The sequence below is a fragment of the Watersipora subatra genome, chromosome 9, assembly GCF_963576615.1.
Source record: "Watersipora subatra chromosome 9, tzWatSuba1.1, whole genome shotgun sequence".
Classification (NCBI taxonomy): domain Eukaryota; kingdom Metazoa; phylum Bryozoa; class Gymnolaemata; order Cheilostomatida; family Watersiporidae; genus Watersipora; species Watersipora subatra.
In genome coordinates, this window is record NC_088716.1 from 35,047,929 (window position 1) to 35,074,595 (window position 26,667).

The window sequence follows — 26,667 nt, forward strand, 5'->3', positions numbered from 1 at the left end:
ATACATACTACTGTATATACTATACATACATACTACTGTATATAATATACATACTACTGTATATACTATGCATACATACTACTGTATATACTATACATACTACTGTATATACTATGCATACATACTACTGTATATACTATACATACCACTGTATATACTATACATACTACTGTATATACTATGCATACATACTACTGTATATACTATGCATACATACTACTGTATATACTATACATACCACTGTATATACTATACATACTACTGTATATACTATGCATACATACTACTGTATATACTATGCATACATACTACTGTATATACTATACATACATACTACTGTATATACTATACATACTACTGTATATACTATGCATACTACTGTATATACTATACATACTACTGTATATACTATACATACTACTGTATATACTATGCATACATACTACTGTATATACTATGCATACATACTACTGTATATACTATACATACTACTGTATATACTATGCATACATACTACTGTATATACTATGCATACATACTACTGTATATACTATACATACTACTGTATATACTATACATACATACTACTGTATATACTATATATACATACTACTGTATATACTATACATACATACTACTGTATATACTATATATACATACTACTGTATATACTATACATACATACTACTGTATATACTATACATACTACTGTATATACTATGCATACATACTACTGTATATACTATACATACTACTGTATATACTATACATACTACTGTATATACTATACATACATACTACTGTATATACTATATATACATACTACTGTATATACTATACATACATACTACTGTATATACTATATATACATACTACTGTATATACTATACATACATACTACTGTATATACTATACATACATACTACTGTATATACTATACATACTACTGTATATACTATACATGCATACTACTGTATATACTATATATACATACCACTGTATATACTATACATACTACTGTATATACTATACATACCACTGTATATACTATACATACCACTGTATATACTATACATACCACTGTATATACTATACATACTACTGTATATACTATACATACTACTGTATATACTATACATACTACTGTATATACTATACATACTACTGTATATACTATACATACTACTGTATATACTATACATACTACTGTATATACTATACATACTACTGTATATACTATACATACTACTGTATATACTATACATACTACTGTATATACTATACATACTACTGTATATACTATACATACCACTGTATATACTATACATACTACTGTATATACTATACATACTACTGTATATACTACACACGTTGTCTTACTTTATTATTATTATCATTCAATGTTCTACTATCAAACACCAGAAGTGAACAAACAACCTTATTGCAGACTACTAGGGTAACTAAATGAGTGACATGACAACTCACTTGGCCATTTTGCGGAATTGACAGTAAAAGTCAAATATTTAAATTAGCGAATAGAGGATCTGCACAGATGTAGGTTGAATGGCTTTGTTTACATAGTAATCAAATCGTCTGCCAAGAGTTCCTAGCATGAAAAATCTAACTAAAAAATAATTTTTGGACTTATAGCTCAAGATTCAGACACGATATGAGGCAGTTGCCTAAGTTTCTCTTGACAATTTCTAGTAAATTTGTTGCATCAATTGAAGCTGTACTTGTGGTTCTTGACATAAGTTAAGACCGTTGCTCCTTTCCTTTTTCACTCAACCAGAGGCGGACAATTGTGGGAGCATCATGAGCGTTGAAGGGAAAACAGGAATTTGTTAGGAATGCTTATGGTGAGTATGACATGAGGAAAGACTTCAGCCAAATGCCCATCTATCAAGGCGTTGCTATTCATATCCTTATCATATCAATAATGATTGATCAATTATCCATCAACCATGCTCCAACTAACTAGAAGGCTTTGCTGGAATTTTAATGCTAGTTTAGTTGACAAAGTTACAGCTATTTATTATATATTATTATTCATTTAAACGTTGCATAGTTGCAATGCTGAAGATAAAAGAGAAAGCTTGAAACACAGAAATAAGCCTAAATGTTAAATGTACAGTTGTCTCGACTAAAATATACCACTGCTGAAAAGAGGATGAGACAATCACAAAGTGAGACCAATATTATATATATATCTGAAAGGATATAAACGTTCACAGATTCCAACAAAGATGTTTTTCAATTGTTTTCTAGCACAACATACTGTTTTTTCACTACGCCGTTATTTAACTTAATAAGATGATAACTGTTAATGAGGGTATTTCAGTCAATTAGGTTTAACGTAAGTGATACATAGAAAATAAATAAAACTGTTTAGGCAACTTCTATTTCAAAAAAATATATACAAGTACATATACTTGTACAATCCTATGTACAAGTATAATCTCTTCTTCACCACACTGATGTCCAGTGACGGTTTGATAAAAGCCGAGTATATCTAGTTTATTGTTCATAAACGAATCATGGTAATCCCAGGTGGTGAGAACAAAATTGTATTTCAGATCAAGGCATGCGAGGACAAACCACATGTAATGATAATTTCAAGTCATCCAGCAGATAGAATTATAGTAAAAAATTATAGCAGTAAAAAAACTGAGACTAAACTACATCCATGTTTTTTACTTTATGATGAATTCAGTCGTGAAACCTTATACCACAGCCATCAATGAAACTATCGCTCTGTCAGAGAGATTTAAACAAATGTGACCATCAGCAGTCCTTGAAACATTTACTAATGTGTGCTTTTAGAGTGGGTATGTTCTTTAGAGAGACACGGCAGACATGACACTTCAGGTCTTCACTAAGGCGCTTAGAATGATGAGTCATGTCATCAACTTTACCTGAAAATACATGAGTCGCATGCTATTAACAATTCTCACATTGATCGGATAAAAAGTACGTTTTTTAAAACACGTTTTATCTGTCCTATTCTACTCTAAATTTTAATTGAAAACAGACCCTTGCCTCAGTTCTTGTTTATTCCTCCTTAGAGATGAACTTACGCAAAGGTTTGGTAGATGTTATTAAGAAGTATCGGTATTTTCTACCATTTACGATTACTTTTGAAGTTTGGGGGGATCTGATTGTCAGGATGTTTCAAGATTAAAATCAGCATTAACACGCAAAGACTGACATAAGTGCGACTGTGAAGTCTATAATTGCAGCGAGACTAACAGAATAGAGCGGCGTAATGCTGCAGCTTAAAAGCAATAGCCGATATGAACTATGGCAACGGTAACAACTAATGACGTCATTCTGCATGTATTTCTCTTCTGAGCACTATAATCGTGATTGAGTTTTATCGATTTCAGTCAAGAAATATCTTGGCAAACAAATTACCTCAAACATCAAAAACTAACGAAGATTATAAAAAACTACCGATACTTTCTGATCAAATATACAAAAAGTTTTGATAAGTTCATCTTTGACTACAGGCTTGTCTTATAACCAATAATAATAATTAGTGTTATCAATAACACCAGCCCAACTGTCATCCTGACTAGCTGCGGACTCGGGTAGTAAATAGACTCACCATACCTTTAATCAATAGACTGATGCGGTGTGATCAAGCTACTAACTATATAACAAGAATATTCTGCTCTCTGATAAGACTTTGAAAAATATCTAGCAACCAGTTGTTAAAAGAGATTGTCAATTTAAAATGTAATCGTTTTACAGCAATATCAGTGTAGAGGAGCAGAGTAATCACCTGATTGGCTGCTGATTGCCAAAAAATTCATGGTAAATGATTGTTTGTACTTTAAACTGATTTGCCAGCCTCCTGCAGCAAAAGTATGGGAAATACTGTATATATGAGCAGATCCTAGAAAAGGTCTAAAACATTTTCCATCATAATTCTTCAGAGCGCTTCCCTAAAACTCCGTAAAGATGTGCCAATTATATGCAGTTATGTGTTAAATTTCACACTCAAATATGCGCCTATATTTTGCATATATTTTTGCACTTGTTTTGGACATCAAATAAAAAATCCAGTCATATTATTTTGTAGTTTGCGTGTCTGTTATTAGAACATTTTGATTTTGAACACTTTGATCACATATTTTTCTGTTTAACAGGGTAAAATCACATTTGATTTCTAATCTCTGGGTTCCTTCTATAGATTTTGTGTAGATTTCTACTGATTCACCGTAGCTGTTGTTGACAAACAGGCAGATTGTTTCTAGATTATTGCAACTGGCAGGAAACAAATAACCAAACTGAAGTGATAGTGGCCATTTTCTATGCTCACAATCACTAGTGTTACATGCTACGAATTTTTGAGCTTCGAATTTGTGGTTTCGATCGTAGGAATGATGAGGACGAATTTACACGATACGCAGGAGTGGTCGCACAACTCGCAATTATTCGTAGCTGATGAGTTTACATGCTCCGAAGAAATTGTCGCACAACACCGTGTTTTCTATATTAGTCTGTCGCGCTCTTATCTACAACAGGGCGTATAATTTATATCGCGGCTGGCACTCATAAAATGCATCTAAGGTCAAACGTCAATGTCAAAGCGTGTAAGAAGTTTTTTTTTGAATTTCAGTGGTTATTATTTTTTATTTTGAAGATAATATTCTTGAAACACATGCATTAAGCCTAGTTCCCATATACGTCGCAAAGCACCGGCGACAGCACCGCAGGCTATTAGCGGTGAAATGGGAACCTACGTGCCGGGTACCGCCGGTAGTCGCCGGCGGCATCGCAATAGTTTCGCACTGCTCAAATTTCGCAAAAGACCGCAGGAAAAACCTTCCCGAAATGCACTGTACGGTAAAGGTCACCATTATAGGAACGGCATGGCGAGCGAACATTTTATTTGATTACGCAATTATGTTTACGATATTATTAACGATGTGGCTTTATGTGAACAGATGCCGCCGAGCCTAGCGTCGCAAGCGTTTTGCTGCGCATGTTACCGCCGGAGTCTCGCAATCGATATGGGAACCAGGCTTTAGAAACAGAGATGCTGTAAGGACATAACTAATGAAGATGATCAAAATCTAACCTCCGATCGCAAAGATTTGTGCAACAATACGAAGATCGATGTATACATGATACGCAGTACTCCGTTGTTGGTAAGATGTTTTCAAAAATACCCTCCTTGAAATGGAGGTTTGAATCGCTTCGAAGATTTAGCGATTCGACGTTTAGAACCATTTACATGCTGCGAAGATGAAAAATCTAACAAAACTTCGTAGCATGCAACACTAGTGTATGAGTGTTACATGCTATTAGTATTAGTGCCCTTGACCCAAACTCGATTGACGAAAAGCTTGAACATTAAATACTAACAGAATCATGCGAGTTAAGATCAACCAAAACTTGGTTGAGAAAAAATTGTTACTATAATATTTTAAAGAATGATCATATCAGGGAAATGCTGCAAACAAGCATGAGACAAGCATCCTGGTCTACCTTCGTCTTCCTTTAGCAAGGTAGACCAGTCTGCTCATTGAGCTATGACCTCGCGATAGTAGGTGGTCCTTTCGCAGGCTCTCTGGTATCCTGTTTAGTTACGGTCTACAAAATTTGTTGTGGAAATAAGATATCTTCTCAAATCCATTGCTTTTTTTACGTCATCAAGTCGTTTGCACATGCGCTCGTTCACGAAAGAGCCGCCATATTTGTAAAAAAAGATCGTTTTTCTTTTATTTACTATTACATACTTTTAGGTGTTGTTTTGATACTATAAAAAAAAAAAATTGCAAACAAAAACAACGTTTTCAAATTATTATTGCAAAAAGCTTTGAGTTTTTAACGATAAAATTGTCTATAAAGATGGCCAACAACGATAAAATGACGTCACGAAAAAATGAAGGATCCATGAAAAATTTGTTTAAAAACTTTTGAGAAAATTTTGAGAATGTTTCTAATAAATTAGTTTCCATTTTTTCCAACTTTTCAAAAGTTATGTTGTAACCGCTATTGATTTGAAATAAGCATAATCAAGTAGCATCATAATATCAGATACCAGTGTTGCTGATCATATCCATGTAATATGATAATATGAAATACCATTGTTGCTGAGCATATCCAGGAGTCGATGGGAGTCTACAAAATACTCCGTAGTGAATGAATTCCAATGTTTCTTGGTCTTGAGGGACGGTGAGTCAAAATCTTGACTGATGGCGTGTAGATGTAGGAGACCCATGCTAGGAACTGCATGATAACCGTAACGAAATGTTTTAACCGTGGAATCTGAAACAATATACCAAGTAGCTTGAACATATTCTCATAAATCCATCATCTATCAAATTGCTGCTTTTGCCAAATTTGAAAGGTTGTAAGATGCCAAAGAACTTGTGAAGCCGGTTGACAAGCCTGAAAAAATTTCAGAATGTTTAGTTGCGCATTTTTGGAAAGACCACCTTCGTGTTATTTTTAGGTCCACATATATTTCTAAACTCAACCATCTGAAAACAAATATATTGATAAATCAAGATATCGAATCCTGATTTTAGCAGCATTTTCATGGTCGAGGTTTACTGCGAAGAAGAAACCTACTAGATCTGGTTCGTCAATGTTTAGAAATAAATCTGTACGTCAAATGATAGTCTATGAACATACTATAGTTCTATGACTACAATGGGTCAGTGAACTCCGTTGGTTGATGTGCTATCGTTGCCTTCTGCATAAAAACACATTTCCATCCTTTTGCTACAGACTCGCATTGAACGGCAGGGCAACAGTGACATCATATGAGAAATATTAAGATGATCATAGAATATATCGAAAACGATGAGGGAGAACAACCACCATCATAGAAAGGTCACATATGAGATGACTAGAACAACCATCATCATATATAGGTCACGCATGAGATGACTAGAACAACCACCATCATAGATAGGTCACACATGAGATGACTAGAACAACCACCATCATAGATAGGTCACATATAAGATGACTAGAACAACCACCATCATAGATAGGTCACGCATGAGATGACTAGAACAACCACCATCATAGATAGGTCACGCATGAGATGACTAGAACAACCACCATCATAGATAGGTCACACATGAGATGACTAGAACAACCACCATCATAGATAGGTCACACATGAGATGACTAGAACAACCACCATCATAGATAGGTCACATATAAGATGACTAGAACAACCACCATCATAGATAGGTCACACATGAGATGACTAGAACAACCACCATCGTAGATAGGGCAGTGAGGAAGCCAAAGAAATATTGTGTACCTTTGGTTATAATTTTAGCCCTCTCATACATCCTCGTTAGCAGAGGTATATGTTCTTTCGTGAGCGCATTTAGGTTAGCAATCTTTGTCTTGGGTAAAACCTGTGAAAAAGATATTTACATCTGACCTTAAACATTGTATTGCATGTATAGATAAACATATTCACCTACGTTTTATCATACCTTTTTCACATTTCAAGATTCTGGGTCAGTTTACGAAACTGGTTAAAAACATCTGCTAATATCATTATATGATAGTCTAAATAGTTTATGAGGCTTGACTTGATAACTCCTGGTTATGCCTCCTGATTGAAGATGTCTCGTGTAGTTATATCAGATACCAGATTAGGTAAACAAAATAGTACCTAAACAAATAAATTAAATCTTACCAAATTTAGCTACAAATATCGACATAATCTACTAAGTTGGTTTTTAGAATCCTGATATCAAAAGATTCTGACAGCATATTAAAGCAAATATCTGTTCTTCCACCTTCAGATAATAAATCCTTAACAAGCATAACGAATGAAATGCCTCAAACATCTATAATATTATACGATATGTCATGGTGTTGAGGTGTTGAAGATGCGTAGTCCACCTATTACTTTAGTGGATATATAGTACAGTGCCAACCCTGAGACAATAATTATTATGGTCTTAAGACAAACACAGACTGACCATTTAGCCTTAGCGCAAGAGATGTCTACAGCCTTACCAAGTAATGGTATCTAGCCTTTGGATATTTGTCCTTTATTACAACCATTTCATCATCTGAGTAAAGATGCAGACTGGTGTCGCTTACCGCTGCATATAAGCCTTGGCTCCAGTGACCTACAGCATTAAGTCATAAATCAAATGGCAACCATAATAGTCATAAACCACTGCACTCAAGTTGGTGATGAAAATTTGTCCTTTTTTGGACTCAGCACTTGAGTTTTTGCAGTTTAATTTCTCTCTGGCTTAAATTTGGTAAGTTGAACTGAAGTTCTGCAGCTTCTCATAAATGACTCATCTCTCCTTTAAACTGTTTCGCTACCACCTCAGTTAAATATTAGTTAGCCTTGGCATAGCGTGATGAAATTATTACACGTATGACTTACCACTATTAGTCAGTTTTTTGACAGGGGGATCATCTTTAGTCTCTGCTGACTTACGCTTAGACATAATTCTTCGTCTTGTATTGACACTGCAATGAGATAATCAAGGCTATTAATAACAAGCCATAAGCTATGACTCTGGCAGGCATGTATCAAAATGTATTACAATGCAAGCATGAAGTTTTGCTGAAAAGTATGACCAATGATGAACAGCTGTTTAAGGTATGACCAATGACAAACAGCTGCGTAAATTATGACCAATGACAAACAGCTGCTCAAAGTATAACCAATGACAAACAGCTGTTTAAAGTATGACCGATGACATAAAAGTTTTGAGAATGGCCAACTCGATGATAGTTACCATATGCCATAAAATATTGGAGTGTGAACTAAATGTTACCACAATACTCAAACCGTAATAAAAAAGAAAAAGATCATGTGACCCTTTCATCTACCTTCACAGTGCAGATGAATTTTTATAGAAAAACACAAAGAGCAGGGCATTGGTCTTATATACTGTATTAACAATGTTAAAACATGAAACATAAATCCATACTACGACCAAAATTCATGCCGTATCATGTGTCTTTACACAGATTCTTGGTACTTCAACATCATGTGAACAATGTACACTAAATGTAGCATTAGAAGTCTTCCACCTTCAACATACAAGCAATAAAAATATACACGTAGAAGACAACTCCTACATACAGTGTAAATGTAATATGTAGAAAAGGAAGGAGTTATAGAAGGAACACGAGTTAAACGAGTCTATTTTTAAAGTACTGAAGAATCTGATTAAGCATGTCCTTTTGTGCAGACGAGTCCATAAGCTTCAGACAGAGGTTAATATGTATCCCCTCGAGCCGTACCTCCAGGGTAAAGGTTATGAGAGGCTTCTCGTCAGCGCTAGACAGCTCATCTACTGACAACACTGAATTTCCTCCATCTTGTTGGTCAGCACCTGGTGTGGGGGCATCGACAATACCGGAGTCAATCCTTTGTTTCTTTGCAGCATTACCACATGACTCGTCTGCAGTTTCACATTGTGTCTCAGTTTCACATTGTATCGCAGTTCCACATTGTGTCGCGGTTTCACATTGTGTCGCAGTTTCACATTGTGTCTTAGCTTGTATATGTTCTTTTTGTTTTGCAGCCCTTCTCTTGCGTCTGCTATGCGACCAGGTATTCTTACTAGCTGTCACGACACAGACAAACTCGCCTACATCTTGATGCAGAGTCGTACATTTCATCTAAAACAGAAGAAACGATGATTCAGGGTGCCAGATGAAACGACCTTAACACTTTGACTGTTAGACATATTTACACAGGAATCTTATGTGAAAGGGCCACTTCTTTCAGATTCTTGTATGTTAGCTATACCTAGTAGCAGCTACTCCTAGCTATAATAATGCAATAGCAAAATTGTTTAAGGATGCATTTCACAATTAGAATGTTTTAAAATGGCTGCAATACTAAAAGTACTTCTTATCTGCAATGCTCCCTAATCTTTTAAGCAAGCATCATAAAACAAAAGATGAAAGGCTTTTATACGATTTTATGTGGCTCTTAGTTAATTCAATTTTAATTTATGCTTTATAGCTGTAGCTCAATTTATGTTTATCAACTGAGCCATGTTTGCATGTGTGACATAATAAGTGCAACCTGTGACATATACTTGAGTCTGCCGCATACCGTTATATTACATAGCATATTACATAACATCGTTATATTACATAGCATATTACATAACACCGTTATATTACATATCATATTACATAACACCGTTTTATTACATAAAGGTATCATCCTTTCGTTGGTGCTACACAGCTTAACAGAGAGAGATTTTTAATATAAAATAACTATTTGAAATATTACTTTTTGATTAAAAATAATGGCCATATCAGTTAATCTAATGTTATAACTAGCTATAACATGTTTACACTAGACCTAGTTTTAATAAAATGCTTGCCATTTTCAAACAGTTACTGCAACTGTTTGCTCTACGACTTGAAGCATATACTAAGATAGACTATGGATACTATACAGAGATACCACTTCCATCCGGTAACCTACGATGGCAGCATTAAGACTGCTTAGTTAAGCTGCAAACCTCAAGCTCAGTCAACAGGTCATATTTGATGAAGTGCGTCACTGCAGGTACATCGTACAGACAGCATTTGATATCAGGAGATAATGTGTGCACCAACGCCGGACTCGCTTTGCCCTTCTGCTGCTGAAACAGCGACTTCTAAAGAGAAGAGAGCTAATTGTTAGTTCAGTGAATCGGTAGTGGAAAGTATCAATTTGTCAAAGGTGAGGGAAGGACTAACCAACAACTTCTATGTTGGCAACAAAAGCAATAGCATACTAATTTAACATTAATTTAACATTAATTAATGTTAAATTATTATTAATCATTAAATTAATAACATTAATTTAGCATACTAAACACATACTTAAAAGTTGACTTGCAACAAAATTCACATTACAGTTATTTGGTATCTAAAGATTTACCATGTTTTACTCTGTTGTGTTGTAGGTGCCAAATATGTGGAAATGTGATTACAAGCTCTTAAAAGCTCAAAAACGAAAAGCCACCGTTGATTGGAATCTGTTTATTTATCTGACGTAGTCATTACAGTTCGGTTACCGTCTTGTCATGTGATGTTCTCACGTGAATTGAAAGGCCAATAAAAAGCTCAATATAAAACTTATCGTAGCACTAGTTTATGACAAACACTTTGGGTTTTACCGAAGACCCTGTATCAAATATAGATGCTCGCTACTTTACAGTTTTTTTTCGGCTTGATCAGATCGTCGAGTCGTAATCTGATCATGTGACCCAATACTCCGCAAATAATTTTTGCAGCACTTTTCGATTATCACAGGTGACCAACAGGCTCGTCATGATTATTAGACAATGATAGGTACTACTTCGAGCTAAGGTTAAAAAATTAAGTGAATTTTTACCGTTAGTTAAAAGATATCACTGCTAAAAGAGACAACATTACAATGACGATAAAAATAGACGCGTAAGAACAATACACATGGTTTTATTGAATGCGTGAAGTATATTTGTGAAAATATTTTGACAAATAAGGTTGCATGAAAGTGTAAACAGAAACCATCTACCACAACTACGTCACATTTGAGCCATTTTGGAAAGCGAATCCAAGCTATGGCGGTCTCGTGTGGCTGCGATTAACTGTTCGTTTTTTAGCTTTTAAGAGCTTGTAATCACATTCCCATATATTTTGCACCTACAACACAACAGATTAAGACATGGTGAATCTTTTGATATCAAATAACCATAATGTGAATTTTGTTGCAAGTCAACCTTTAAAGCTCTAGTATGCATTTTTAATTATTTTATTGAACTTCCACCTTTTTATAGCTAAAATTATATCACCTATCGGTTTTCGGCTTCGTTTTCACTATGAAGTTCAGCCGACCTCATTCAAACCTTTTTCAACATTTCTGACCATTTAATGGAGCATCAAAAGGAAAAATTAAAATTTATAACTGTACCTTTGAAGTGACATAACGTGAGCTGGTACATATAGTGGGTAGAGCAGAGAGGAGGCAAAAAACTCACCAATGCTAATTATGTTACTGTAAACTTAGAAATAAATTTAACACGTAATGAAGTATATTTTTGTTAGCAGGCTGAAGGAAGTTGTCTGATCCCTGATCTCTGTACGAAGGGATTGCAACTCCTAATTTGCTACTGTTTTTAAAGAAAAAATATTACCCCAATTTTTTTTTTCAAACCAGTAGATTTTCACACGAAGAATGCTGAACTGGAAAATCAGTCATCGTATCTCTTTCAAGTATTGTGAGAAGGTTTTCAGCAAACAGCATATCGGCATATTTGTTATTTCGATGTAATAACCACATCAACTTCCAAATTTGAATTTTCGACCAAGAATTTAATTGAATTTGTATGGCGAAATAGGATTCGTATGGAAAGGATGAAAAACCAGCATGTTTTAGTTCGTGAAGCGGAATAATCGTGTATCATGGACGTCATAACCCTTGGGGTGCACTGTACATGAAACCAATAAGATGCATGTGATCAATTTGCATAGATGTAATCAATAACATAGTCTAGGCCTACATGTAATCGATAGCATACACATAACCAATAACATACACATAATCAATAACATACACATAATCAATAACATACACATAATCAATAACATACACATAATCAATAACATACGTGTAATTAGTACTCATTGATTAATAGGCGATTACCGGGAATACAAAGTGTTCGTCAAAAGTCCAAGCTATTGCCCATCTCATTGTTCTGCCCTGACAGAACTCCGTAGTGGATATTTTAGGAATATTCTTCTCTCGCAAATATTGCTTCAATTTGGCTAAGCTACTCTTCTTGCCAACCATAGAGGTATAGATCCTGAAGATATAAATATTTACATGCAACTCTGAAGTTTTTGCAACAGATTGGCTGGAGTGGAGCAATAAAATTAGCAGGGCAGATCTAGTAACCAACATAAGATACAATATATAGAATGAAGACAGACAACTCCATATGAATTGTTCACTAGATAAAGTAGGAGGTAACTGGATGATGTGATATTTGACATCAAAGTATTATCTGGCAGCAAGGCATCATCTTGCATCAAAGTAAACAACATGAAACTCGGTGCAAGGCTGGGATGACAGAGGTGCAAAAAGTGGTGACACATAAAGAGCTGGTACCAGGCATAAAAGGTGGTAACAGGCAAAACATACATAAAAAGAAGTGACATGCACAACAGGTGACAGCAGTCAAAAATGGTGGTGGCAATAAGCAAGTTTGAAAAGTCATTAATAAGTGCTAGCTAGAAGAAAATAATTAGCCTGAGGCACAAGCAAGTACCTGATGTTAAGGCCAAAAGCTATGCTCTCATCAATCATTCGCTTTACAAACTCTACCTCTCCTCCGGTTACAGACCTCTCTGTAGGACTGGCAGTGCTTACGTGACAAGCCTCAGGTCTCATGCCTCTTGATATCGGAGACTCATCTAGGAATATCACAACTACTAAAGACTAAGAACATCGGAGCACATTTACACAGTAAACAACTGTTTCTCTTTTTTGATTTATATATAACCATTACTCTGGCAGTCTAACGCGCTGTAAAAGATGTCTAACAAGTATACACACAGTTATAAGGCAGTCGAGTGGGGCAGTTAGTAGCGTGTCTGACTGCGGAATATCTGAGCTCCATTCTCAGCGCAATTCTTTTTTCTTAAAAGTTGACTTGCAACAAAATTCACATTACAGTTATTTGATATGAAAAGATTCACCATGTCTTACTCTGTTGTGTTGTAGGTACAAAATATGTAGAAAGGTGATTACAAGCTCTTAAAAGCTCAAAAACGAACAGAAAATCGCAGCCACACGAGATCGCCGTAGTTTGGATTCTCTTTCCAAAACGGCTCAAATGTGACGCAGTTGTGAGAGATGGTTTCTGTTTACACTTTCATGCAACCTTATTTGTTGAAATATTTTCACAAATATACTTCACGCATTCAATAAAACCATGTCTATTGTTCTTACGCGTCTGTTTTATCGTCATCGTAATGCTGTCACTTTTAGCAGTGATATCCTATAACTTATCGTGAAAATTCATTAAACCATTTAACCTTACCTCGAAGGTGTACATATCATTGTCTGATAATCATGACGAGCCTGTTGGTCACTTGTGATAATCGAAAAGTGCTGCAGAAATTATTTGCGAAGTATTGGGTCACATGATCAGATTACGACTTGCTGATTAGACCAAACTGAAACAAAACTGTAAAGTAACGAGCATCTATATTTGATATGGGTCTTCGGTAAAACCCAAAGTGTTTGTCATAAACTAATGCTATGATAAGTTTTATATTGAGCTTTTTATTGGCCTTTCAATTCACGTGAGAACATCACGAGACAATAACCAAATTTCATGGCTACGTCATCAAAATAAAGAGATTCCAATATACAGCGGCTTTTCGTTTTTGAGCTTTCAAGAGCTTTTAATCACATTTTCACATATTTGGCACCTACAACACAACAGAGTAAGACATGATGAATCTTTTGATACCAAATAACTGTAATGTAAATTTTATTGCAAGTTAACCTTTAAAGCCGATAGCATGGCAATGATCAGATGGACTGACACAGCTCTTATTATAGTAAATAATGGAGGCAGCAATGCAAGCAAATGCAACAGTCAGATAAACTTGACAAACCAGTTTTAGTAGAGTTGGGACATCTAAATGAATTTGAGCTTGTGTTGAGAACCTTGCCATAACCTATCAGTATATGATGGCCTTTTTAATGAGAGATGATTAGCGTACTTACTCCGCTTATATGGTGCTCACAAGACAAGTGGTAGTTGAATATTTACAAACTAAACAAGATTCAATCCGAGTTTTCTATTGTTTTGTTATGACAAAAAACAACTTTTTATAAGCTAACTGACCATGATAAAAGTCATACAGACTCACAAATATGAGCAATAATGTTTTTGCAACACAAAAGGAAGATTGTTTAACACGTCAGGACTTTTACGCTATAACCATCGCTGTAGAGTAAGAGCAGTATATTATTTGCTATTAACAACTTTTTCATCTTTTCTCTACAAATGTGCAATAAAGTCATAAGGTAAATAATATCTATACACAAATCTATTGTCTAGATTGTTCATACAATTAGTAGATGGCAGAAAACTCAGTGGCTATGGAATTTATTGAAGCGGCTGGGTAGAGCAATCGTGACAGGCTACCGAGATAAACCAATGAAGAGGTATCTCTTAGTCAGCAATCGTGACAGGCTACCGAGATAAACCAATGAAGAGGTATCTCTTAGTCAGCAATCGTGACAGGCTACCGAGATAAACCAATGAAGAGGTATCTCTTAGTCAGCAATCGTGACAAGCTACCGAGATGAACCGATGAAGAAGTATCTCTCAATCAGCAATCGTGACAAGCTACCGAGATGAACCAATGAAGAGGTATCTCTTAGTCAGCAATCGTGACAAGCTACCGAGATGAACCGATGAAGAAGTATCTCTCAATCAGCAATCGTGACAAGCTACCGAGATGAACCAATGAAGAGGTATCTCTTAGTCAGCAATCGTGACAAGCTAGCGAGATGAACCAATGAAGAGGTAACCCTTAGTCAGCATATCCTGAGTTATCGCGCAGAGCAGAGAATCATCTCAAAATTACAGAAGACACTCCTAAAACGTAAACCTCCCTTTACGTATATTCCAATTAATGTAAAGGATTTGTGTAAAGTTGTAGGTTCATATTAGATAAAAGATTGTGTATAATGTAAAGTGTCAAGTAAATGCATGTCCTCATAGTTGATTAAAAAGAAATTTAGCCTTAAAAATATTACTTTCTATGTTAACGTGCTTGAGAAGGAAAATGACGCATAGGAGTATCTCTTATCTATATAGTAAGACCCTGGTAGTATAGTATGCCATGACAGATCGTCGGGTGTGCTGATGGAGCGCAGAGAATAAAATAATAGCTGCACAAAAAAAAGCCTAAATTCCATCAATTGGTGCGGGTGTTGGAGTGTCAGTCTAGTAAGCTGAAGTTTACGAGTTGTAGTCTCGTTGAAAGTGATGTTCCATTCTAGTTTGTAACTTTTATCCTAGCCTCTAACCCTGACTTTGGACAGATGGACGGACAAGCACCACTTTTATTATAATACAGATGTATTTTTAGTCTTAGTTTATTTTAGTCATTTACAATTTTTTTCTTTGCAGCTTAGAACTTGCTGCGTAAGAAAAATGCAAAAATTGATTTAAATTTACACTGAAGGTGTATGCTTCCGTGAATTTAATGTAAAATTACTGTAATCATGAACCAAGTGAAGGTGATAAAAAAGAGACATGTTGTTGATACAAACTAATAATACCACAGTTACTGTACAGTAACTATACAGTTACTGTACAGTTACTGTACAGTAACTGTACAGTTACTGTACAGTAACTGTACAGTTACTGTACAGTCTTTAAATTAAAAATTTAGGTTAAGTTTTTGTCATTTTTGAAGGATCACAGGGGCGAGTCTGGGAAAACCTTGGGAAGGATTAGGCGATTAACATGTATTGCAATGTTTGTACAACGTAAAATCCCTATTACATAAGTGTTCTGTAAATATCAGGTCGTCTACTGTACAAACATTTGTTTGACAGAAAGCCCTGTGTATCTGGTAATTGTACACATGAAAATTCATACAACAGATGTGATTGTTTATAGTGACAGTTGTGTAGTGTTTGATTCATATAACAGATGTGATTGTTTATAGTGACAGTTGTGCAGTGTTTGATTAATACAACAGATGTGATTGTCTATAGTGACAGTTGTGCAGTGTTTGATTCATACAACAGATGTGATTGTCTATAGTGACAGTTGTGCAGTGTTTGATTCATATAACAGATGTGATTGTCTATAGTGACAGTTGTGCAGTGTTTGATTCATATAACAGATGTGATTGTCTATAGTGACAGTTGTGCTGTGTTTGATTCATACAACAGATGTGATTGTCTATAGTGACAGTTGTGCAGTGTTTGATTCATACAACAGATGTGATTGTCTATAGTGACAGTTGTGCAGTGTTTGATTCATATAACAGATGTGATTGTCTATAGTGACAGTTGTGCAGTGTCTGATTCATATAACAGATGTGATTGTCTATAGTGACAGTTGTGCAGTGTTTGATTCATACAACAGATGTGATTGTCTATAGTGACAGTTGTGCAGTGTTTGATTCATATAACAGATGTGATTGTCTATAGTGACAGTTGTGCAGTGTTTGATTCATATAACAGATGTGATTGTCTATAGTCAGAGTTGTGCAGTGTTTGATTCATATAACAGATGTGATTGTCTATAGTGACAGTTGTGCAGTGTTTGATTCATACAACAGATGTGATTGTCTATAGTGACAGTTGTGCAGTGTTTGATTCATATAACAGATGTGATTGTCTATAGTGACAGTTGTGCTGTGTTTGATTCATACAACAGATGTGATTGTCTATAGTGACAGTTGTGCAGTGTTTGATTCATATAACAGATGTGATTGTCTATAGTGAGAGTTGTGCAGTGTTTGATTCATACAACAGATGTGATTGTCTATAGTGACAGTTGTGCAGTGTTTGATTCATACAACAGATGTGATTGTCTATAGTGACAGTTGTGCAGTGTTTGATTCATATAACAGATGTGATTGTCTATAGTGACAGTTGTGCTGTGTTTGATTCATACAACAGATGTGATTGTCTATAGTGACAGTTGTGCAGTGTTTGATTCATACAACAGATGTGATTGTCTATAGTGACAGTTGTGCAGTGTTTGATTCATATAACAGATGTGATTGTCTATAGTGACAGTTGTGCTGTGTTTGATTCATACAACAGATGTGATTGTCTATAGTGACAGTTGTGCAGTGTTTGATTCATACAACAGATGTGATTGTCTATAGTGACAGTTGTGCAGTGTTTGATTCATATAACAGATGTGATTGTCTATAGTGACAGTTGTGCTGTGTTTGATTCATATAACAGATGTGATTGTCTATAGTGACAGTTGTGCTGTGTTTGATTCATATAACAGATGTGATTGTCTATAGTGGCAGTTGTGCAGTGTTTGATTCATATAACAGATGTGATTGTTGATAGTGACAGTTGTGCAGTGTTTGATTCATACAACAGATATGATTGTCTATAGTGAGAGTTGTGTAGTGTTTGATTCATATAACAGATGTGATTGTCTATAGTGACAGTTGTGCGGTGTTTGATTCATACAACAGATGTGATTGTTTATAGTGACAGTTGCGCAGTATTTGATTCATACAACAGATGTGATTGTCTATAGTGACAGTTGTGCTGTGTTTGATTCAGGTTTCATGAATGAGAAGAGCTGCCCTAATGATGAGATTCTGTGCAGCAAGCCTTAGCCCGACTTTAATTTGATATTAAATCATGATCTAAATATATTTATGATATTATGGATTACCAATATTTGTTAATTTTATTGCAATAACATTGTTCCAAAAAGCCACCAAGGGTTAGTTTTCCACAACTACCACAACCTACATGTACTTTAATATTAGGGAAAATAATTATCTTAAACTACCAAATCAATTGTCAATTGACTTCGCTCAACTACAATGGTTCAATGGTATTCAAGTTTCATCACACAGAGTCACCAGGTACCTTACAATAGCCAAGTACCTGCGAGTCACCAAGTATCTTGCAGTCACAAGGTTATTTTACAGTCATCAGGTACCTTGCAGCTACATAGTACCCTGCAGTTACCAGGTACCTGGAAGAAACCAGGTACTTTGCCGCCAACAGATACCTAGTAGCCAGCAGGGACTGTGCAGACACTAAGTACATTGAAACTTTCAGATACCTTAGACGATAATAACTAGTGCAACTAAATTTGTTCTTGGCTGATTAAATAATTGCTTATTTTTCTATATGACACTCAACTCTAGTCGCTGTAAAATATGTCATCCAAGTACATGCATATATAAACATAATTACCAGGATCAAAGAATGGTGGGTTACACATGCTAAAGTCTATGCACATCATAGTCTTGTCCTTCTCATCTCCAGCATTGAGTCCTTGTGACTGTTTAAAATAGTGATCTGTTGCTGACTTGAATAAAGAGTCACCAACTTGCGGCAGCACTTTAAAGCATACACAAATAAAGATGAGAAAATTGATCACTATTTTACCTTTCTCAAAAAAATACTGTTACATCTAGTGTATAATAGAGACAAACTGTTACATCTAGTGTATAATAGAGACAGACTGTTACATCTATTGTATAATAGAGACAGACTGTTACATCTACATGTAGTATATAATTGAGACAGACTGCTACATCTAGTGTATAATAGAGACAGAGTGTTACATCTATTGTATAATAGAGACTGACTGTTACATCTAGTATATAATAGAGGCAGACTGTTACATCTAGTATAAAATAGAGACAAACTGCTACATCTAGTGTATAATAGAGACAGAGTGTTACATCTAGTGTATAATAGAGATAAACTTACATCTATTGTATAATAGAGGCAGACTGTTACATCTATTGTATAATAGAGACAGACTGCTACATCTAGTATATAATAGAGACAGACTGTTACATCTATTGTATAATAGAGACAGAGTGTTACATCTAGTGTATAATAAAGACAGACTGTTATATTTATTGTATAATAGAGACAAACTTACATCTATTGTATAATAGAGGCAGACTGTTACATCTAGTATATAATAGAGACAGACTGCTACATCTAGTATATAATAGAGACAGACTGTTATATTTATTGTATAATAGAGACAAACTTACATCTATTGTATAATAGAGGCAGACTGTTACATCTAGTATATAATAGAGACAGACTGCTACATCTAGTATATAATAGAGACAGACTGTTACATCTATTGTATAATAGAGACAGAGTGTTACATCTAGTGTATAATAAAGAAAGACTGTTATATTTATTGTATAATAAGGTCCACTTCAAGCTGCCATCTTTTTTAATTGTTCAAGAAGAACTCAACTCATGCCAGGAACAAAATGGCCCCACACTGGTCAGCAAAAGCAACCAATTTAACCAGCATGTATAACCAATAAATATAACCAATATCAATTGTCTCATCAAATATTACTGTTTCATCCTAACCTAAAAACTTCAATTATAGTCTTGACACGATGCTGCTAATATGTGGATATAGTACAATTAGCTAGTAAAAGCTTTTGACTTCAAGTATATGTCACTATCATAGTGAATACTAACAAGATGTTGCCAGCTCCAGAAAACTGGCATATAATCAACAAAAGCTGATTATTAACAGACATATGACAACTGATAATAATTTGCTCCCATTCAAGGTGGAACATGAAATGTGCTTCATATTGCTAACCAGTTGAACATACCTGTGACACTTTCACTCATGTTGTTAGTCATCACATTATCCCTGGCATTCCTCAGGTTCACTTCATCGATATCTGTGGCTATAAACTGCCATCTGTTCATTTTACTACCAAGCAGAGCATAGATGCAGCTGGAGCCACAGCCTACAATGCATTATAATAAGTAAGCTACAGATCTACATTTATAATAATAAAAATGCGATATAACTTCAAATAATAATTCGCAATTAACCTAATAGTTATTGATGACCAATAACTAATAGTTATTGGTGGCCACGACAAAAGGATGATAATAACAAAAGGATGATAATAAAATCACATGCTGCGAAGCTTGCTCAGATTTAAGCTACCCAGATATATCTACTGGCAATATTCAAGACATTAAACAGAAATAAAATACAATTACAGGGATGGGCATGCTTTCCTTTTTTTCCCTAAAACTTCATAAAAGAATGGACGAGTCTCAATTGCTGAATTGCAAAACTTGAGATAACGATTGGCTGCTGGGCCAGCTAAAACTATTATTACAGCCATAACAACCCTATTAAGCTAGCGGAACTCAACTGACTCATTATTTTTATTTGGACAATTATTCATACCCTGAACTTACCGGAAACGTTTTATTATTGCATGTGCATTGTAGGGATAGGTGTTTATTATTGCATGTGCATTGTAAGGATAGGTGTTTATTATTGCATGTGCATTGTAGGGATAGGTGTTTATTATTGCATGTGCATTGTAGGGATAGGTATTGCATGTGCATTGTAGGGATAGGTGTTTATTATTGCATGTGCATTGTAGGGATAGGTGTTTATTATTGCATGTGCATTGCAGGGATAGGTGTTTATTATTGCATGTGCATTGTAGGGATAGGTGTTTATTATTGCATGTGCATTGTAGGGATAGGTGTTTATTATTGCATGTGCATTGTAGGGATAGGTGTTTGAAGAAATGATATTAAGGTTTATAATAATGTTTGCAACACTATAAAGATTTTTGTTTATCAAAGAGTTAACTAAATGCATATATTGGTTCTAAGATCCAGCTATAGTGACTCTAAGATCCTGCTATATTGTTTCTAAAATCCAGCTATATTGTTTCTAAGATCCTGCTATATTGTTTCTAAAATCCAGCTATATTGTTTCTAAGATCCTGCTATTATGGTTCTAAGATCCAACTGTATTGGTTCTAAGATCCTGCTACCCTAGGACACTTATGTATTCGCGTCATCTAACTTTCGCATTTTCGCAGAGTCATCCTCTCGCGAAAATTTCATGAGCAAAACTAAACTATCATAACGACCGAACGAAAACGCGAAATTAAATAGCTTTGTTCATTGATATCCACAATAAAATCGTCATATTAGAAATGCAGGTAACCTTTGTGTATGGTTGGGGGTCATTGGGCAATTTCTGCTAAACTCATTATAGCTAATACGCCGACTGAGCAGCGTGGCAAAGCAAATTGAGATAACAAGTTAATTTGGAAAAGCAGGCCTGTATTCCCTGGTTGCAAATTGGGGGGAGGGGGCTAATGTTAGGCGACTAGTTATGAGCATCTGGGGGTTTGGAGGGGCGGTATCAGCCCCTCAACAGGGTTCTTTCATGTAGGGCCTCAACCGGGCATCTCACATAAAGTTTTAAAAGATTTTATTGGAAAGTATAAATATTTTTTTATTATTTGAGATTTGTTTGTTTTAGGTGATGTGGACTGCCAGGACGTTTTCAGATTAAAATAGGCTAAACTTGACTGCAGTTGAAACGCTCAGAAAAAGACATATTTTTTTTTTAGCGTTTCAACAAAGATCAATTTTGCCGATTTTATTTTAAGTTCATCCGAAGGTTTTTACGCTTTCGTTGGGCCATTGCCAAACGGATGTTTGGTAAAACTTGACCTTTTGCAAACCTTTATAAAAGTCGTTAACAAAAATATTTTGCCGATTATGATAATAATGACGCCCAAGAACTATTAAAAGTTAACGTTTATCTCTATGGCTTGGAATAAAGTGATATTCTACAGCGATAAAAACCGTTCCCGTAGGCGTTGGGCAAATAACTGTTCGAGTTAATGATGTTGAGGTCGAGTTATCTAAAGCAGTTTATCATTGCGTGGGAACGGACCAAACAAATCCGTTCGAGTTAACCAAGTGTTCGCGATAAAATTTTACATTTTATCCGAGGGCGAGTTTTATGAGTTTGACTATACTTAGCCGCCAAAAATTCCTAAAAAGTTGGGGCGGCTCAGCCGGTCAGCCACCCCAGGGAATACGGGCCTGTAGAAAAGCCAAGACAAATGAGGAAGATGATGATATTAGTTTAGTCACTGAGTTTGCAACTGATGAGGATGAAAGTCTGGTAGGGAAAGTCATAAAATTGAATAATAACTATTGTAGCGATGAATTTTATTACCAAGCAAAAACAATAACAACCTTGAGCCATGGCCACCGCATGCTATAAATACTTGAGATCTAATATTGGTGCCACATCAGTCACGGCGGCAAGGACCTAGACATCATTGATAGTCCAAGAAACAAATAGCAGCAAGCAATCAAGTTGCATTGTCGATCTCGCCCACACATTTCTACCCGCGGTTTACAAATACAAACTAGTCCCAAATTGAAATTTTTTTTTACTAGTGAACTGGACCTGAGGAATCTAATTATGTTTGTTCTACTGCATTTATTTTTGCATCACTATATTTTCGCACTCATCAGATCCGCGAAATTAAGTTGCAGCGAAATTTTACTCTGTATGCTACTCATGAAACTAAATACTAGCGAAATATAAGTGTCCTAGGGTATATTTGTTCTACGATCCAATATAGATAGTGGTCTCAAGATCCAGCTATAGTGGTCCCAAGATCCAGCTATAGTGGTCCTAAGATCCAGCTATAGCGGTCCCAAGATTCAGCTATAGTGGTCCCAAGAGAAAGCTATCAATAGTGGTCCCAAAAGACAGCTATATTGGGTTCAAGATCCAGCTATATTGGTTTAAATAATTTTCAAACACCTACCAACATCTATGCCGACGACTTCTCTCTTATCAGCTAAGAGATCTTCAAGCCAGAGGAGGTAATTAAGACGTTGTGGAACAGCTGGGACAAGCCTGTCAGAAGGAAGGTAAACCGAGAGGCCAAAGTCACTGAGCAGCAGGGCCTCTGTTAGAGCCTTCAAACACTCAGGATTTTTGAAATCGATGGTCACTTTTCCATCCAGCGACTGCTTGGCCACCTACACAAATACTCTACAGGTGTGACAAAAATATACTAACATGTAAATAAGGATTTTTATTGCAAATGCAGTTAAAAGGGTAAATGTGTGAGATAGAGAAAATTGGAATTATACTTCAGCTAAAGAACTTCAAGATATCAATTTTATTCAAACTCATCGAAGTTATGACGAATGAAAATTCCTAGAGAGGAAATTTAGCCATCTTCTAGATAATTCCACCATGTTAAAAAGTGAATAGCCACAAGCAAACGCACGTGTCTGATTAGTAACCTGTTGTTTTTACCTTTCTGAATCCTTCGTGATCAAGAGCTAACTTTTTAAAATCCGGTCGATTGTCTTTGTAGGGGTTTCGAGGGTGCATAAACTTATTCAGCGCCATAATCTTAAAAGAAATTCTACAATTACAAGAACATCGACTTCAGACACCATTTTTAAAGCGAATTAGAATATAACTCACAGAGATATTTCAATTACACGGTATAATACATATATAGAAAACTATATGATACATCTATTACACGGTATTATACATACATATACAGTAGAACCTCGGTTCTCGAACATGATCCGTTCCAAAATGTTCGAAAACCGAGTTGTTCGAGATCGGAAACAGTTATTCCCATTAGAATTAATGTATGTAAATATTAATTCGTATCAAGCCAAGATAACTTCGGTAAAGTAATGTTTTAATATTTTACACAATAAACTGTACTGTGTACTACATACAATTAATAAAAATGGTTAGATATAAATTGTGTTTATTTTTAATAAAAGATTTTCTATCCATGATCCTGAAAACTGAAAACAAAAAGTAAACATTTCATGTTTTGCTCTTAAAACAACAAGTAAATTTTACGTTAAGATACTATCCCAAAAATTGTTAACAAATCAGCGTAAAATACAGCAGATCAGTGACATTAAAAATTGTGTGAAAAAGAAAATGTAAACAGCAATGGCACGTCTACTTCACATCTTTGAATGAGAATCCTCCTCCAATACAATTTAGGGTAACTCGACTGGAAGAGTTGTCCCCCTAGCAAATCTCTTTTTGTAAGGAATTTATGAAGCATAACTTGCTTCTCTCTCTGTTAAAGGTTTACTTGCAACAAAACTCACATTACAGTTATTTGGTATCAAAAGATTCACTATGTCTTACTCTGCTGTGTCGTAGGTGCAAAATATGTGGAAATGTGATTACAAGCTCTTGAAAGCTAAAAAACGAACATTCAATCCGCAGCCATCATAAAACCACCGTAGATTGGAATTGGTTTATTTTTCTGACGTAGTCAATCCATTTGGTTATTGTTTTGACACGTGATGTTCTCACGTGAATTAAAAGGCTCAATATAAAACTTCTCGTAGCATTAGTTTATGACAAACACTTCGGGTTTTACGGAAGAGCCCGTATCAAATATAGATGCTCACTACTTTACAGTTTTGTTTTGGCCTAATCGTAATCTGATCATGTGACCCATACTTCCTGCTGAACAGCGCGAATAATTTCTGCATTAACTTTCGACTATCACAGGCGACCAACAGGCTCATCATGTTTATCAGAGAATAATATGTACTCCTTCGCGCTAAGGTAAAAAAATTAAACGAATTTTTACGGTAGATTTTAAGATAGCAGTGCTCAAAGTGACAGCATTACAATGATGATGAAATGAGCGCATAAGGACAATAGACATGGTTTTATTAAATGCGTGAAGTATATTTGTGAAAATATTTCGATGAATGAGGTTGCATGAAAGTGTAAACAGAAGCCATCTCATTTAACTACATCCCATTTAAGACATTTTGGAAAGAGATTCTAATCTACGGCAGTTTCGTGATGGCGGCGATTAAATGTTCGTTTTTGTGCTTTTAAGAGCTTGTAATCACAGTTCCACATATTTTGCACCTACAACACAGCAGAGTAAAACATGGTGAGTCTTTTGATACCGAATAACTGTAATGTGAATTTTGCTGCAAGTCAACCTTTGACGAATGTTTCCATGCTGTTTCCGAAGCTGTTCTGAACGTTTAATTCTAATGCGAATGCTGCAGTTTGGTCGAGAACTAAAATTATGTTCGAGATCTGAGACGAACAAATCTCAATTTTTGAGTCAAAAACCGAATTGCTTGAGAACTGAGGCGTTTGAAAACCAAGGTTCCACTGCATAGTATCATACTATCATATATATGATACATCTAAAACATGGTAATATTCAAATATAGATAAATATATGATACATCTATTACATGGTATTATATGTTATATAGTATCATACTATCATATATATATATATGATACATCTATAACAAGGTGAAATACAAATATAGATAAATATATGATACATCTATTACACGGTAGTGTACATACAAAGATAAGGATATAATAACAAGGTATTACATTAATTGATACCTTTACCACATTTTATTTCCTTGCTATATTTAAAATTTTAAATGTTTTTGACAAATGTCTAGTTAACTGACCACCAAGACATCTAGTTAATTGACCGCCAAAATGTGAAATAACTTTTTGACTGTTCTTTAAAACAATGATTCACACAACTCTAACACATGCTGACAAAATGTGACATGAAATTGTATGAATCGAGGAGTTCATAATTCATCATCACCTACCTTATCGCTGATTTTCTGCTTATGCTAATTGCTCCATCCAAAGCGTTCAACTAGAAAAATAAAGTTTATTATTACAACACGCTTTAATGAAAAAGTGAAAAAATGGATTAAAAATTTGAGGGTAATCAAAAAAATCATGGAAAAATTAGAAATTATTAATTCATCAGCTGTAGCATATCCATTCAAGTGACTCATCACAGCCGATTTCGGAGATGTACTTGTTTGAATGAAGATATGGCCACACTGACCGACTTTTTCGTCAGGTCCGACTGAATTTACGGAAGGAACGAAAAACAGAATTATTTAGCGGAAATTCACAGAATTGTGAGAGCTGTGCATGCACACCGAAATTGTCGACGACACGCTTTGAATTGGCTAAAAAAGTTATTAGCCAGAGCCGCTTTAGCAGCTTTCGCGATTTGTATAGTCCAAGACACGTATTACGACACACAATAGAAGTA

The 26,667-nt window shown here is 35.2% G+C and overlaps 2 protein-coding genes across 4 annotated transcripts; both read right to left on the reverse strand.

Annotated features, from left to right (window-relative positions):
- Window positions 1–2,558: 2,558 nt before the first annotated feature.
- LOC137404336 (aprataxin-like) lies at window positions 2,559–8,475 on the reverse strand. The gene is made up of 5 exons (XM_068090531.1): window positions 8,390–8,475; window positions 8,005–8,120; window positions 7,292–7,391; window positions 6,097–6,279; window positions 2,559–2,915 (listed from the first exon to the last, which is right to left on the reverse strand). The coding sequence occupies exons 1-5, from the start codon at window positions 8,451–8,453 to the stop codon at window positions 2,785–2,787; spliced, it is 594 nt and encodes a 197-aa protein (XP_067946632.1). The 5' UTR covers window positions 8,454–8,475; the 3' UTR covers window positions 2,559–2,784.
- Window positions 8,476–8,895: 420 nt separating this feature from the next.
- Window positions 8,896–26,354, reverse strand: LOC137404295 (U6 small nuclear RNA (adenine-(43)-N(6))-methyltransferase-like). Of its 3 annotated transcripts, none has more exons than XM_068090483.1 (9): window positions 26,207–26,354; window positions 23,865–23,976; window positions 23,365–23,581; window positions 20,356–20,496; window positions 18,947–19,093; window positions 13,275–13,419; window positions 12,650–12,809; window positions 10,500–10,619; window positions 8,896–9,639 (listed from the first exon to the last, which is right to left on the reverse strand). In XM_068090483.1, the coding sequence occupies exons 2-9, from the start codon at window positions 23,958–23,960 to the stop codon at window positions 9,148–9,150; spliced, it is 1,518 nt and encodes a 505-aa protein (XP_067946584.1). In that variant the 5' UTR covers window positions 23,961–23,976; window positions 26,207–26,354; the 3' UTR covers window positions 8,896–9,147. The 3 variants fall into 3 exon arrangements, with proteins under 3 accessions (XP_067946584.1, XP_067946583.1, XP_067946582.1); XM_068090482.1 differs by having other exon boundaries at window positions 10,500–10,637; window positions 23,865–23,963; window positions 26,207–26,351; XM_068090481.1 differs by having other exon boundaries at window positions 10,500–10,637; window positions 26,207–26,351.
- Between the last annotated feature and the right edge of the window lie 313 nt (window positions 26,355–26,667).